This window comes from Eurosta solidaginis, chromosome 4 (genome assembly GCF_040869045.1).
Source record: "Eurosta solidaginis isolate ZX-2024a chromosome 4, ASM4086904v1, whole genome shotgun sequence".
Lineage (NCBI taxonomy): Eukaryota > Metazoa > Arthropoda > Insecta > Diptera > Tephritidae > Eurosta > Eurosta solidaginis.
In genome coordinates, this window is record NC_090322.1 from 194666985 (window position 1) to 194684551 (window position 17567).

The following is a 17567-nucleotide window of genomic DNA, read 5'->3' on the forward strand; positions in this document are numbered from 1 at the left end:
GCAAATTTTGATAATGGTCTGTCACCATTGGAATTGCTAAATTCCATCTACATATGCTCAAAATCTGTATACGATTTTCCCCAACATTTGTGTTGCTTTACGTATCTTTTGCACTATACCTGTCACTGTAGCTAGTGCAGAACGTTCCTTCAACGCCCTTTCAAGAATCAAAAACTTTCATAGATCGTGTTCATCTCAAGATGTTGGATGCGTCAAATTTCTATTGATAGTTATAAGTAAGACCAACTGAACCTTAATAAGGAAGGTTATGCTACGCATCACATTTTTGGAAATTTCACGCGCCCAACGCTTTTATTTAATTGTCTGATTAACGCTCTAGATTGATGCGGAGTGTGTTGACTAGTACCTAGGACCTACCTACTTATTTTCTAACTTTTAGTATTATTATTACTTCATGTAAGTATTGTTTTCAATAAAACCGTTTAACTTAAACATTTTTTTTAAATTATTTTATTAAATAAAAAATTTACCAGCACGGCAGTAAATAATTTTCAGTGTGTTGGTTATATTTTCCGTTTGCCATCTCCTTTTGACAATCCCTATGCCATTGAAATCAAAAAAAGAAAATCAGCTGCCATATAATTGAGCCATGATCAAAATATAGCAATTATTACTTTTCTCTTCGCGAATTTTTCATGGATTTTAGCGTTTCTACTTGAGCTTCAACCAATAAGGCAAATCAAATGGTCTCCTATTTGTCGTATGTGCTATCTTTTAATAACATTTTACGGTGATAATCGGATGCAAAGCTAGGACGAAAGTCACGTCCTCAAGAACTCTCCTTATTCTGTAAAAAAAAAATTTAGATCAACATGTAAGTCTAGAACGTAACCGCGATCATTGTCCCTTAATTTTCAAAGTTGTTGTTGGAGAAGCTCGGCCTTAGGAGGTTATCGCGCCTTACATTTTATTTTTTTTATTTTGCTGGATTAACGATAAAGACACTCCCCGCAGCAGGGATGCACCTCAACGTTAAGCTAATCGTTTATCAAAAAATGTCCACCGTTTCCGATGAAACCCTTCGAAATATTATCGATAAAGAAATTATCAAGATAAATTGTATCTCGTTTTTAACCGAAACGAAAAGCTTTCGTTAATGTTAAAAACGTTAACAAAACGTGATAATTTATGTTAGAATTGTGCTGGCAATGCTATAGTCATGGTGAAGCCGTAATGTGGTAACAGCGAGCGGGCATACACACACAAACTTTCGTTAATGTTAAAAACGTTAACAAAAACGTGATAATTTATGTTAGAATTGTGCTGGCAATGCTATAGTCATGGTGAAGCCGTAATGTGGTAACAGCGAGCGGACTTACACACACAAACTCCATGTAATTTGTTTGTGTAATTCGTTGGTGGTAATGTCAAAAATACTCTGAGAAATTTTCGTACTGTCAAAATTCATGAGAAAAGTTGCAATCAGCTTGGCTAATGCTTTCACCTTTAATGACTCCGCCATCAATCAGCTTTGCCAGCATAGTTTGAAATTAATAATCAACATAAACGATTTGATTTCGTTTTGATATGGCAGCAAACGAAACAAAATCATTTCGTTAATTTGACGTTCTTAACTTTAATGAACGAAACGAAATGACTTTGTTTCGTTTATTAACGTTAATTATCGTAACGAAATGATATCGGTTCGTTGGTGAAGCATGCCTGCCCCGCAGGTATTGGGCAGTGTTATCGATGTTGATGGTCCTTTGTCGGGTATAGATCCGGTACGTTCCGGTAACAAGCACCATGCAGATACTAGCGGGACCATCTTGGGAACGATCAATATGAACACATTAAACCTTCTAGGCCATCCCGACCCGTTCCGTGAGGAACTTGGGGTCGCCAGAGCCTCGCCTGCTAAATATGTGTATGATACATTCATATTTGTAACAGGTTTCCCCTCGTGTAGGTGAGGTTGACGATTGGGTTGCGGAAGCTCTGAAGCTATAAAGTTAGCTGCCTCAAATATTTTCATAAATTTATAACATTGGGTCAATGTGCCGTTTTGCGACACTGTGTGAATCACCTAAACATTTTTATTTGCTTGTAAATAACAAAATACAGATTAGATATCAGCTAAAAGCTCACACGGTGTCTATTCCACTTAAATTATTCAACTGCCGGTAAACAAAAACCATTACTAAGCTAATTGTCAGAACGGAACGTTGTTTACGGAATATTGGCATACTTTGCAAATAATTACATTAAAATAAATATTATTAAATGTTTATCAACTTTAACTTGTAAACAGCTAATTTATAAAACCATCAAACGCAAAAAAAAAAAACAATAAAAAATGGTGAGGTATGTAGTTTACGATTGTGATGTCGGTATGGATGATGCCTGGGGACTGATGATGCTAATCAAAGCCGAGGAGGCTTACAAAATACAATCTAATCTAGCAGAATCACCAGCGAAATTTGAAATCCTTGCCATTACTTGTGTACAAGGAAACGCTGATCTAGATAATGCTGTGCTAAATACTTTACGAGTGCTGGATGCAGTTAATAGAAATGATGTATGTATGTGAGAATCTGAATGTTTTTTAAGCCCTTAAGATGCAGCTTTAAAAAATAGGAACGATGGCTATTATATTAAGTGCTTTAGTTAATTTTTACCTTTGAAGCAGAGGTAGGGAAAAAGGAACCAAAACTCGGAGTAACTAGCTCTGTGAAGTTGGCACCTTCATATGCGAGTAATTAAAAAACCAAATTTCATTCGTTTGTCCATCGTTTGTCTACGTTTGTCCATGAAAAATTTTCGTTTGTCCACCTTTTGTTAAAAAGTTATAACAAAAATATTTTTTTTCAAAAAAATAACAATTTTTTCGCTTTATTGTACTAAATCGTATGTCCGTCGTTTGCCCCTCATTCGTCCATGAAATACGTCCGTCGTTTGCCCATCAATTCTCCATGTTTTTCCAGGAAAAATTTTCGTTTGTGCGCCTTTTGGTAAAAAGGAATAACAAAAATATTTTTTTTTTCGAAAAAAAAACCCCAATTTTTTTTTTCGTTTTATTGTTCTCCGTCGTTGCAAATCGTTTGCTCATAAAAACACCAAACATTTTTTTCGCTTTATTGTGCTAAATCGTATGTACGTCGTTTGCCTATCAACTGTCCATGTTTTTCCAGGAAATATTTTCGCTTGTCCATCTTTTGTTAAAAAGTTATAATAAAAAAAATTTTTTTTTTCGAAAAACCCCAAATTTTTTTTTCGTTTTATTGTGCTAAATCATATGTCCGTCTTTTGTAAATCGTTTGCCCATAAAAACACCAAACATTTTTTTTTCGCTTTATTGTGCTAAATCGTATGTCCGTCGTTGCAAATCGTTTGCCCATAAAAACACCAAACATTTTTTTTCGCTTTATTGTGCTAAATCGTATGTCCGTCGTTTGCCCCTCGTTCGTCCATGAAATATTTTCGTATGTCCGCCTTTGGTTAAAAAGTTATTTCAAAAAACAAAAAACGTGTGTGAAGTTGGCACCTTCATTTGCAAGTAATTAAAAAAACCGAATGTCATTCGTTTGTCCATCGTTTGTCCATGAAAAATTTTCGTTTGTCCACCTTTTGTTAAAAAGTTATAACAAAAAATTATTTTTTTCGAAAAAACCCCAAAAATTTTTTTTTCGTTTTATTGTGCTAAATCGTATGTCCGTCGTTTGCCCATCGTTTGTCCATGAGCAATGACATTTGCTTTTTTTAATTACTCGCAAATGAAGGTGCCAACTTCACACACGATTTTTTTTTTTTTTTTTTTTGAAATAACTTTTTAACCAAAGGCGGACAAACGAAAATTTTTCCTGGACAAACGATGGACAAACGAATGACATTTTTTTTAAGTACTCGCACATGTAGGTGCCAACTTCACAGAGCTGGAGTAACTGGTCCGTATTTTTTTCGATATCGAGTTTAAGACCTCTACTTCCGCAATTTTCAATCGCTTGATTGCTTATGTCCGTTTTATAAGCGAGAGTTTAAGTTAAGAAGGCGGCGGCCGCCGTGGTGTGATGGTAGCGTGCTCCGCCTACCACACCGACGTGTAGGTCCCGCCCGCCAATTTGTAGGAAAAATTAAAAGGAGCACGACGTAAATTGGAAGAGAAGCTCGGCCTAAAATCTCTTCGGAGGTTATTACGCCTTACATTTGTTTTTTATTTAAGTTAACAAGAGCTTAACCCAGAGCGTGAATTTAACTGCAACTTAAACTTGCACTAAAACAACGAGTGTAAGTGTGTTTAAGTCTTATATTGAGGAGTTAAAGTTTTCTATAATTTCTTCTTTGAAAAAAATAGTTCGTGAAGCCCATAGTAATGACTGACAAGGTCTGCGCTATGAAGCCTCATTAGTGGCACGACTTTTTGTACGATAACAAAGGTTGGGTTAAAAGACTGGGACGAGAATTCACATCCCAGCCCGACACTTAGGCCGCCAATGGACCCATTGTAATGCTCTTACTATACCAGCTACTGCGCATCGAACCTCCGCGAGATCATTTCAAAACGGTTGACCGGGAGCAGCCCACCTCCTTCCTATTTAGTGCCACACAGTGGCACAGAAAATGCTGCCCACTTTCCGCATATTCGATCCGTCTGCAGCTGCTGGGACAATCGTAAGATTCGTTGTCGATCCTAGCGGCGTGAGTGCCTATCAAACAGAGGCTCGTAAGAACCCTTAACAGGGACAAAGGCCTTTACTTATTTGGGGCCAAAAGTCTTTTATCATAGCACTGACCAGAGCATAAGATTTGCCATGGTTATAGTGTTCTTACTCGCACGAAACATATAAGATACCAAATGTATACCTATCGAGTGATTTGGGAGGGATGTGGGCGGTCGTACCCCTCCTGGCCAGCTCATCAGATATACAGTTGCTTTCAGTATCCCTTTGTCCATGTACCCATACGAGGCTAATACTGAAGTGCTGGGCCATCTCATTGCGGTATCTGCGGCATTCAGTGATGGAATGTGTTGTCGACACAAGAATCCGAGGTGCCAAATGATTTACAGCACCGCGTATTGCTAACATCCCGCTTGATAAACGCTAAAACGGTCGGGAAGCCAGAAGGAGTTTTTTGTCCCAGGTCTGGTGAAAAGATAGAACCATCAGTAAATAGGTTGATGGCAGCTTGAATAGCCTGTTGCCTATTTTCCTATTATTGACTTGTGGGAATGCTCTCTGTTGAATTCTTAGTGAAAATTTTGCAGGGAGAAATAACTAGTGAGTATTGGTATTGAAACTGAGGCTCTAGTGCTCAGGATATTACAACGACCACTTCTTCTTCTAATACGTAGGTCCAGGATAACGGCTATTTCCTTCGCTACCAAATTGAGTGGTGTTAGCTGCATGATAGTGTTGAGTGTCTCTTTCGGCAGGGCTCTGAACTCCTCTGGACTTTTTGTAAGCGTTTGATTTCGTGGCCTTTGCAAGCGCCTGTCACCAGTTCATGATTACATCACCCGATCTGCTATATTATCACTCCAGAGTAGTTTTGTATCAAGCATGACTCCCAGTTTCTTAACTTCATGGCTGAGAGCCAGGCTTTCGCCGCCAACATTGGGTGGTAAAAGATTCGGCGTTTTATATCTTCTTGTGAAGAGGAACAGCTCTGTCTCGATTAGATTGAAGAGTTCTAGGGAATTTTCGCCGCACAACAACACAAATATCGTCCGCGTAGACAGTCGTCTTATGGCCCAAAACTTCCATGAGTTGTAGCAGTCGGGTAGCCGTCCCAAAGTAGCGGAAAGAGAACACCTGTTGTGTTATCGATGTTGATGGTCCTCTGCCGGCTATAGATCCGGTAAGTTGCGGTAATAAGCGACATTAAGGTACTAGCCCGACCATCTCGGGATATGACCACATTAAACTTTCTATGCCATTCCGCCCTCCCAACACCCAATTTCCATGAAGAACTTGGGGTCGTCAGAGCCTCGCCTGCTTAATATGTATATGATAAATTCATATTTAAACAAGATTCGCCTCGCGTAGGTGTGGTTGACAATTGAGTTGCGGAAGCTATGAACCTTTGAATTGGGCTTATCAACCTATTGAATCCCAGCTCATACAGGTCTTCTTTATTACTGAGTTGACGCACCACCTTACCAATTAAACTCTTGTCAGTAAGATACTATGCGAATCTCCAGTTTGTTTTTCTAAAATTTTGTATATATACCTGTTCCCTGAGAAGAAGTGTTCATTTAAAACCTTCTAAGAAACAATACGGTCCCTAAAAGTATCAGTCACCGAAGTGTTGTCAAGTGCCTCGATACCATAACATATCAGTACTTTTATCGCTCGGTGCCGATATTTTCTTCTCGACACTTTTTAAACGATCCTTTTAAGTATCGAGTATTCAAGTCGTTGTATCATATCAGTAGACCTTTATATTAGTACTACCTCTAAGAGGCTGCGGTTGCCTACAGCTTCCAATAGGTCTGCTACTTCTAGTAGAATAATTTTATGTTTGAAATGGGTATCAATATTTGGTGTATCGAGCATTTTTGTTTCGATACAATCCGGTACCAGATATTTGTAAATCGATACCTGAAATGAATATCGATACACTGCATTCGATATCATGTCCCTTCCTCTGCTTTAAATAATGGAGAAACTGACTGAGCTGCTTGTGTGAAAAATTCGTTAGGTATGGCACTTAAGGGTTAATCAAAGCAACAATAAATAATTTACTTACACATAAACCACACATAACACCAATCGCCATAAAAATAGATACCAGTTTATAGAGGTTGCAATAATTTAATGAAAAAACGCCCTTGGAATATTCCCAAATATTTTGGCGGTAGGGATGGTTTTGGTGATTTTGAGCATGAAAAATCTGTCGATTTAACTCTCGTGCGCCCAGAGCATGCTGTGAATGCGATGTACGAATTGGTTTGTAAGGTGAGATTTGTATTTTGGAGTTAAACATAAACTAAAATTGTGGTGTTGTTTAACTTTTTTTGTTGGTCTCTGATTTTCAGTACCCTAACCAGGTAGAATTTTTACTAATGGGACCTCTTACAAATTTCGCAATGTGCATTAGTATGTATGGCAAGAAGTTTTTGGACAAAGTTGGTAAAATCTTAGTTATGGGTGGAAATTATCGAGGTAAATCTACATCCGTGTAGTACTTTTTCTTTATATACATATGGCTTACTTTTTTTGCATTCGGTTTCTTAGGTAAAGGAAATTCTACAAAAAGTGCTGAGTTTAATTTTGCGATGGATCCAGAAGCAGCTCATATCGTTCTAGACAATGTGGATACTCCATTGACTATTTTGCCTTGGGAAACGTGTGAAGATCAATCTCATGTCATTACACTTGTAAGTATTTATAAGGCGACTGTTGTTGTTGTTTTTGTAGCGATAAAGACACTCCCCGAAGGTGTTATCGATGTTAATGGTCCTTTCTTAGCGTGATATAGAACCACCACAAGCACCATTAAGATACTAGCTTCACCAACTCGGGAACGGTTTAATATGACCACATTAATCTTCTGGGCCATCATAGGCCAAGAACTCTTAGTATGTAATGTGTTAGTTTGAAAAATAATTCGTATATGAACTTTTTCATTTTATAATTTCACTGATCGCGCATTCATCCCAACATGAGCTCGGTTACAACTATCCGCCTCGTGAGCAGTAGAACTTTATAGGGAGGAATTCTCTCACCGCTTCTATGGCTCCTCTCTTGCTGAACGATATTCTAAAAGAGCTTAATAAAAATGGAGTGAAGAAGGTCGCAGAAGCATTTGACGTCATATTCGCTGTATAAGGCCCATTCCCCTCTATTTAAAGTGAGGCACTTCAAAAACTTCTGGCCTGGAAGACGGAGTTGATACTGTTTCCTAACAACAACAAAATACTACAATTTCGATTTCCCTCTCCAAATGAATGTTCAGCAGAAACTGGGGTTTAAACCCCAAACTAGTGATGTGGCTATATACGGCCGTCTTCGGACCCATACTAACACGGGGCTATAGTATGGAGGAAAAAAAGAGCAATATTAAAAAGATCAATACAGTACAACGAGCAGATTTCGCAGGCGTAAGAGGATCACTTAAGTGGTGTCCAACTGACACTCTAAATGTACTCCTAAACCAGCTACCTCTGGACTTTCACATACTGCAACCGGCTCGGCAGTAAGACCTCGTGTGTCTGACTGTGGGAACCTGATGCAGTATTGTCAAATAGCATCACCACAATTGGTAAGATTTGAAAGCAGTCATAAGGTAAAGTTCCCCTTAAGGGGTGACTGTAGGGGGACGGGATGCATAATTACGATAAGTGCTTAACGCACCTGTCAGTGGATGACTTAATCGCTCGATCCACCGTGCCAATTGTTCTTCTGGATTACGGAACTGCATGAGCCATTTTAAGGCTGCGTGATCTGTCCTGACGCGGAATCGCTGCCCGTAGAGGTACTTGTGAAAATGTTTAATGCACTCTACCAATGCCAACAGCTCTCTCCGTGTAACGCAATAGTTCCTCTCTGGTTTTCCAATTGATCGGCTGTAATAGGCAACTACCTTCTAATGCCCATCGACCAGTTGTGATAAAACGCCTCCTATAGGATATCCGCTCGCATCTGTATCTAGAATAAACGTTGCTCCTGGAATCGGATATGCCAACATTGGGGCAGTGCACAAACGCTCTTTCAATGTTTGGAAAGCCACTTCTTGCTCCTTTTTCCATTCGAAAGCTTTTTTTTTTTCTTGTAAGCTCGTGGAGGCTATGTGCTACGCTGGCAAAGTTTGGTACAAACCGGCGGTAATATGTGCACATCCCAAGGAAACTTCTTAAATCATGCAAGTACTGTGGTCTTGGCCAATCCTTTACAGCTTCTATCTTTTCATTCGCAGTGCAGATGCCCTCTGTCGTTACCTTGTGACCCAAATATTTTACTTCCTTTTTAAACAGCGAACACTTTTTGGGACTTAGTTTCAGACCAGCGCCAGCTATTCTATGGAAAACTTCCCTTCACCTCCACTTGCCAGTAGCCGCTTTTCAAGTCCAGTGTGGAAAACCATTTCGTACCAGATAGCGAGTCAATTCTTGGCAATGGGTAGCTATCCTTTTTCGTAACGTCGTTCAAGTTGCGATGGTCCACGCAAAACCTCATTTTTCCATCCCTCTTCTTCACAAGTACCACCGGTGAGCTCCATGGACTAGCTAATGGTTCGATGACGCCGCTGCCGCTCATTTCTTGTACGATTTGACTCACAACTTCCCGCTTCGCCAGTGGAACACTACGAGGAGCTTGACGGATCGGCCTCGCATCTCCAGTGTCAATTTGATGTTTCACAATGTTGGTGCGGCCTGGTTTGGAGCCAACTTGGTCAAATATGTTCGCGTAATTTAGGAGCAGTTGTTTTGCCTTACTCCGATAGGCTTCCTCTAGCCCCTCCGTCCATGCCGTGATGTCATTTGAAATATTAATCTTGCTAGTTGAAACGTCTTCCTGGAGCTGTTCACAATTGATTACTTCTTCAGCCTCTTGGCATCTTCCAAAAAGAGCTCCTCTGGTCAGTTTGAGTGGTGACTTGAACTTATTGATTACTCTTACCGGGATACGTCCATCTTGTTTTTTATAGCCAGGGTTTTTCCTACAAGTATGTTCGGTGTCGATTTGTTTGCTGCTTCGACAACCCACAATTTGTTTGTCCACAAACTCCATCAACCTTTGCCCAGATGACTGCTTCGGATTTTGGTGGTATTTGTTGACTCTCTTCCACCAGCACTCGTTTACTGCTGTAGCCTCTCTCGTAGCTGAAATTAAGTGGTACATCCATGTTCTTATATCGCATCGTCTTGCTTTGCATGTTGATCTTGATGCCTTGGTCGATTAAGAAGTCCACTCCAATTATGATTTCATCAACAATCTCTGCCACTATAAAATTGTGTACTTCCGTGACGTTCCCAATTGCGACTTCACGTGATACTTCTCCTAGAACCGTGGTGTCTTCTCCAGTCGCTGTACGCAAACTTGATCCATGGAATGGTCTTATCTTCTTGTTGAATAAATCCGCTCGAACGATGGAATGAGATGCACCCGTATCTACAGTCAGTAAACGTTCCTTTCCATCCACATGTCCTCCGACAGTAAGATTGCTTGACCTTCTTCCAATTTGCGAGATAGAGATTATGGAGTATTCAATTGCGGGAGCCAGCGGTCGCCCCTTGCGGCTGACTCGCTTTAGTTTAACGATTGAGTAGATTTGGAGATTTGCACATCTCCTTCAGCTCTGCGTTTACGGCCACCCACATTGCTGGAGCTGTTAGGGTTGGTACTGCAATAAGGTGCAATGTGCCCTGGCTTTCCACATTTAAAGCATTTGACGGCACCAACGTTTTTCTGATGCGTTCCTTTTAATGCTTCCAAAATTGCGATTTTACCCAGTCTGACCTTTCCACTCACACGCGATGAGCTTTATATGCCGGCTTACTCAAAAGTGACGCTGTTTCCTGAGTCAGTGCATGGGATATCGCTTCAGAAAATGTCAGCTTTGAGTTTGCGTATGTCGCTCGCTTGGTTTCCACGTCCCGTATGCCATTTATAAAACTCTTGATTTTTACCCTCTCGGTGTATTCCACGGGTGCGTCCGCATTTGCGAGATGAGCCAATCTTTCAACATCCGACGCAAACTCCTGCAAAGTCTCGTTAGCTTTTTGGTAGCGGTTTTGCAATTCTATTTGGTAGATCTGTTTCCTGTGTTCGCTTCCATACCGCCGTTCTACAACAGCCATCAATGCTTCATAACTGTTACGTTCGTACTCTGTGATGGTCTGTAAGATCTCAGCAGTTGGTTCTTTTAAAGCCACAAACAATGCAGCAACCTTATCTTCGGCATTCCAGTTGTTCGCTGCTGACGTCTTCTCAAATTGGAGCTTAAATACCTGGAAAGAAACAGAACCATCAAACGTTGGGGATTTTACCTTCAGAGTATACGTTGAAGTGATTGCTCGGTTCAATTGTAACTCCTGAATCCGATCTTTCAAAACATCCACCTCGGCCTCCATTTTATCTTGTCGTTCACTAAAACCCTCCAGCTGCGATGAGAATTTTGTTTTCTGTGCCTCCAGCTTTGTTGAGATATGCTCTTCTTGTGCTTCGAGTTGTAATGTTATGCGCGCATCTTGTTCTTTTAATTGTTCTGCAATTTGTGACGCCATGTGTGTTTTCTGTTCTTCCAACTGTGCTTCAATCTTTGATGTTACACGGTTCTCCTGTGATTCCAGTTGAGATGACATTTGTGACGACATTTCGGAAATGCGTGCCTCCTGTGTTTCCATCTTGGATATTATACGGTTCTCCTGGGATTCCAGTTGAGATGCCATATATGTCTTCTGGGATTCCAGTTAAGATGCCATATATGTCTTCTGAGATTCCAGTTGAGATGCGACTGTCGATGTTTGAGCAGATATTGCAGCCAAAATCGTGTTGAAGTCTGTGCTCGTAACTGTCTGCGATGTTTCGCTTTTCTCTTCAATTTTTGTTGTTGCCTCGTCCCCATCAGGATGAAAGACATCATCGTCCACATTAATTCCTACCGACTCCATAGCGTCTCGTAGCCGTGCTTGAAGTTCGATCTTATTGCCGGTTGTATTCAATCCACGGTTCTCCAACTCCTTTTTCAGTTGCTGGATACTTAATTCATTTAACTTTGCCATGTCCTTGTTGTCCTCTGGAATTTATTCAACAATTCCTCTTCTGACACCAATTGTAACGAATTTAGTTAAACTCCGCTTATTTTACACCTGCTACTAACGATCGTATCGCTAAACTGTTGAATATATAACTCCAATATTCAATAATGAAAAAATGGTCTTTATTAGACTACTTTGATAGTAATTCACAATAACACTTATACTTCGCAACTAATAGCGTGCTTAAATCAAACTGAATACGGACTACTCAGCTTCTGCTGCTTTTATACTCTCTGCCCAAATGTCTACCCGTTTCTTCTTCTAGAATCCTCTACCTGGTCACCAGCCATACGCGCGTTTATTTGTAGTGTGTAACCATATGCGTGTGTATATGTGAGCGAAGTAGTAGCTGGTGATGACATGCGTTTGTGAGTATCTGTTGTTGTTGTTGTAGCGATTAGGTTACTCCCCGAAGGCATTGGGGAGTGTTATCGATGTGATGGTCCTTTGTCGGATACAGATCCGATACGCTCCGGTAACACAGCACCATTAAGGTGCTGGCCCGACCATCTCGGGAACGATTTATATGGCCACATTGAACCTTCAGGCCATCCCTCCCTCCCCACCCGCAAGTTCCATGAGGAGCTTGGGGTCGCCAGAGCCTCGTCTGTTAGTGAAACGGGATTCGCCGCTCGAAGGTGAGGTTGACAATTGGGTTGGAGAAGCTATATATTGCGCTACACAACACCTTGAATCCCAAGTATCTCTCTGCTGCTTGTATGTATGTGTGTACATTATGATTAATGTGTTTATGTAGCTTGCTTAAATGTTGTTGTGCCTTTATTTAATAACCTTAGAGATGGTAATATTCGTCCAATACACTTAGATGAATCAAACAAAAAAAAAAAAAAAGAATATATACATAACACATTGAAGAAGTTAGCAGTCTCCAATTGGTACTCCTCGGACACTTGTAAAATAACCAAACAAACCTGGCCGAATTACACTAGAACTATCCTCTGTTATCCTACTTAATAGATGAAGGAATGTAATCTTTTGGATAACTGCTACAATCACGGGACACTAGTTCCTTGGCCTGCATGCTGAGTGAATAGGGATCTCCCGGAATTTCAGCAACTCTGAATGCTTCGTAAGCCGGGCATCAAAATGGCGCCCGTGTACTATTTCGGCTGGGCTCCTTAGTATTCGGGCCCAGCCAACATATTTTGAAGGCATGTATTAGAATATTTGGACCGTTAAAAATGATGGTACCGCTTCCCATCTGGTATCATGACCAGCTGGTTCTTGTGGAATCTAGCACAGTAGGCTGGGAAAGCAAAGTAGAAGTGAAAAACGGCTTTGCCGCCAAGTACTGTTGTACGTGCCTATAAACGAGCATTTCGTCGTGATTTAGCCTCCACGACGAGACATCCCTTAACGAATATATATAGATCGGCTTTTCTGCGGCTCTTAATATGGTCATCGGTAATACCAGGTCCCAGTGTGAATAGATATATCAAGCTATTGGATGCCTCCTAAAATGATGAAGTCCGAGGTCCAAATATGGTATCGGAACAATACTTGTGGCATCCAAGATACACAAAAAAGTTTGCGGTCAAAAGACAACTGTTGATTTCTCTACTCGGGCGCCACACCTGATCGCTGTAAGCAATCTTCGACATAAGCAATCTTCGACATAACCGATCACATTTCTCATTCACTATCTACCGCCGATGCGGAAATTACAATGGATAATGTCGCACGGTCTCGGGAAAGAAGGTCGCTGGCTACAGGGCCACGTTGCGTACGTGACACCAATCAGCGTGCTGGCTGCTAATAAATAAAAATAAATAAATGATGGGAGCTTTCATGACCTGATGATCACTGTAACAGTGCATGTTAAAGTAACGGAGGTTATTTTGATAAATAGCAAGGGAAATAACCAACTAGGACAAAGAACAGCAATATGCCGGCTAAATGAATAACAATGCACCGAAGGCGAAGAGTTAGTAAAGAGCTTACACCAGCTCCTATGCAAAATATGGTCAGATGAATTCCATACCTGCCTCCGTTAGGGGTAAGCTAAAAAAAAGTAATTTCAAGCAAATCTTATTTTCTTAGTTCGCAAATTCTGACTTAAATTCTGACCGACCATCTATAGGTTATTAATGATGCCTTATAAGTATTATTACTATTATTACTAATATTATTATTATTATTATTGTTATTATTATTATCATTACTATTAGTGTTAATATTATTTATACATTTTTATTAATATATTTACACCTCTGTATATTAGCTGTGTTTTTTTTCATGTCTATATACGTTTACGCTTAAACTTTATATGGACTGCTAAGCGACAAACTTTAAATACACCTCTGAAATTGCTACGCATAAAATTAGTACTACTAAATTTCAATACGCATTATACTCAGATGTAACTGAAATATGTGTCCATGTTTCACCCTCTGCACTAATTCCATGTATTCTATGCGCGTCCACTATCTACCACGACTGATTCAGCTATATGTTATAAACAGAAATGCAACAGAGGGTTGTGTCTCCGCTTTTCGGTGCACCCTGTGCTGTAGCTAGTTGTTTAACCACTGCCGCTAGATGGGTCTCCTAAGCATTAACTAAGCGAGGATAGGCGTTTTTTTTCACGCGCAAACGAAACGTATACGCGTGTAAAAAACACGGCTATTGTTTACTTGATGTAGTTCATTACAATTTTGTTTTTTGTTGTAAATCATGCAAACCGTGCTAATTATCGGACAGCCAAACTGATTTATTTTAATACAGATTTAGACATGCTAAATTCACTATCGACCAGAAATGGGAAATACTCACCTATTTGTCAACTCCAAACCAGCTTTTGACAGCGCAAAAAGAAATAGCCTGGATGCTTCTTTACCTCAATTCAAGTTCCCATCAAATCTTTTAAAGTGCTGCCAAATGAGAATGATCTGACCTTGGTGCCAGCAATGGAGCCCAAAGTTTGCTTAATAAAGTATAGTACATGGTGAATTTTCCCAAAATAGTATAATGGACATTTAATACTTTTGTGAAGCCAATAGTCACCTATACTCCGTTAGTTTGGTGACAAAAGACCACGCTAAGAAGACTAGTTTGTATTGGCATAACGGGTGCGAATATTCTGCCCCCTGCAGATGCACTATTCTTATAGAGAAAGAGGCAACACTCGACGCACTAAGACTTCAAAATATAAAAATATAAAAATAAATGTAATGCGCGATAACCTCCGAAGAGATTTTAGGCCGAACTTCTCTTCCAATTTGCACTGTGCTTCTTTTAATTTTTCCTACAATTGACTTCAAAATATATCCGAGCTAAAGAGCGGAAACATACCTGATGCAATGGTGTCCGTTGTGGAGAGTTCTGAGGAATCGATGGGATGCTAACCCACTATTTCAAGCAGATATCCATGCACCAGAAGTTTGCGTTAGAGAATGTCTACGAACGGGCTAAGTCAAAAGGAGTATCCTCATTATGTCAGACAGCCAGACAACCTTACGTTCCTGCAGTCTTACACAATTACTTTTAAGCTAGTGGATGAATGCATTTGAGTCCTAAATAGTCTGAAAGCCAAAAACAAGGTTTTGTTAGGATGGGTTCCCGGGCATCAGGGACATGAAGGTAATGAATAGCCAAGGTTGCTTTGGCAGTATTGTATGGTCCAGAGCCCTTTTGTGGACTCACAAACCCACACACACGAAGGAAACAATAAGTAAGTGGGATAAAACAGTTCAAACGACACTGGTTTGAGTGCACAAGGCAGAGGCAGACAAATTGTTTGTACTCCCAGCAACGAAAGTATCAGCCAAACTCTTTAACTTAAGCAGAGAGGATCTAAGAACTCTCACTGGGTACAATACGGGACGCTGTAGTCTACGATATTACCTAAGTTAAATCCATCCGATATACAAATATGTCGCTTTTATGAGCTGAAGCATGAAAAGCCGGTTCACATTATCTGCGAATGTGGAGCTCTGACAAGGCAGATACTCTCTTATATATACGACTCACTCTCATATAGACTCACAGATCAAGATTTGTTCATTTTTATATTTCTATTTAGGATTGGCGTTTCAACGTAGTTGGCGCAGGACGACATCCTTTTGTCCAACTTATGAATCACGTGGAAGGAAATTTGTTCAAAGGCAACAAACGTTGGCTAGCTTGCGATGCAATGACCGTCGCCGCCTATATTTTTCCTCATTTGGTAGTGAAGGAGAAACAAACACATCAGGCTGCCTGTGAATTAGATGGTACACACACACGCGGACAAATGGTCATCGATCATTTGCATGAAGAGAAGAAGAATGCTATTATTATTACCGCCGTGAATGTCGATCATTATCAAAAGATAATTGCATGGACTGCTGGGGTGGGAGGATTGCATATGGAGCGTGAATTGGGTAACACGTTTATCTAAGAAAGGAATATAATTTTATATTCAGTTACTAAATTGTTTGCAATTTTAACAAAATAAAACTGGTTTTGGCATTAGCATTTAATTTTTATTAATTTTATTTGTTACTTACGATTTAAAAAAACACGCTAACAAAGTCGTAAAAACCAAACATCACACTTTTATTTGAAATTGCTTTAGCGTGCTTTTAGGCGCAGTATTAATGATATATGTAAATTCATGAGTATTTATGTGTGTATGCTTTTCCAATCAGTTATATCAGTCGTCAGACGCCGCCCAAAAAATCGTCAATAATCGTCATATTTATGGCAACAACCAATAACAACCAAAGTTGAGTTAGGACGAAGTTGGGTTATTGCCAAGGGACGTACGATTGTTATCGCCGAAAACCAAAATGAGATCGGCGCATTTCATACAACAATATTAACTTTAAAAGCGCTTAAAAAATAAGTTTTGTATTACATACAAAAGGTACTTGTTTTCAGTCATTTTAGCAATTGTTTTTTGTTTGTTTTTTTTGTTTTTTTTTTTTTGAGCTCAAATCATTTTAGTTTCTTAGTTCTACATTTTCGAGTTAATTTTTTTGAGCATATTTATTTGCGGTTCAATATTATGACAGGAAAAGTTATACAATTTTAAATAATCTTGAGCAAGCAATAATCCTTTTAATGTATCAGTTTCCAGACGGTTTTTGATTTTTATTTTCATTGAATTTCTTTTAGAAAAAATCCGTTCTACATTCGCTGATGAGTGTGGCAAGCAAGTTAGATCTGCATCGAATGCACATAAATTAGACAAAGGGTATGTTGAGTCAGCTCTTTTGATAGTAGAAATAGTTTTCCAAAAAACTTCTGGAGAAACCTTAGAAATGTCGTCAAAATATGTTTTAAATTCTAAAAACTTTAATTCCACATACTCGCTATCAATATCCTGTAGAAATTTCTGATCAGTTGTGTGCGAAAAATGTTGCAAGACCATATGCAAAGAATCAATTTTTTTTCAGCAACTTATTTGGGATCCATGAAACTTAAGTTTTTTAGAATAACATTTTTAAAATTAAAACGCTTTTTAATTTGATCACACAGTTCCATATAAAAAATAATACAATCTTGTTTAAATTTAACTTTTTCTTGCTCAGAAATGTTACGAGGCGATAAGCTTATCCATCGAATAAACACCTATATAAACCTTATCATTTTGTAATATATTTGAAATGATTTTATAATCTATAATTTCTATGTTGTCTAATGTAATACATCCCGACTTTACAAAATTATACAATATACTTAAATAAAGTCTTTTTATTAAGTTAATTTAGTGACCTTTAATAATGTATCTGTGAGTTAAGCTGGCTCGAGGTCAGGTGTAATAAAACACAAGAAGTTCTTGTATAACCGATATATTTCGATTACCTTCGGTAACCGTCCTCAGGGTAACTATTAACAATAA

At 39.3% G+C, this 17567-nt stretch overlaps 1 protein-coding gene across 1 annotated transcript; it reads left to right on the plus strand.

Annotated features, from left to right (window-relative positions):
• Positions 1-2165: 2165 nt before the first annotated feature.
• LOC137250856 (nucleoside hydrolase) lies at positions 2166-16203 on the plus strand. Its single transcript, XM_067784478.1, has 5 exons — positions 2166-2539; positions 6747-6917; positions 6998-7124; positions 7197-7339; positions 15765-16203. Exons 1-5 carry the CDS (start codon positions 2318-2320, stop codon positions 16119-16121), a joined length of 1020 nt encoding a protein of 339 aa, XP_067640579.1. The 5' UTR covers positions 2166-2317; the 3' UTR covers positions 16122-16203.
• Positions 16204-17567: the final 1364 nt, after the last annotated feature.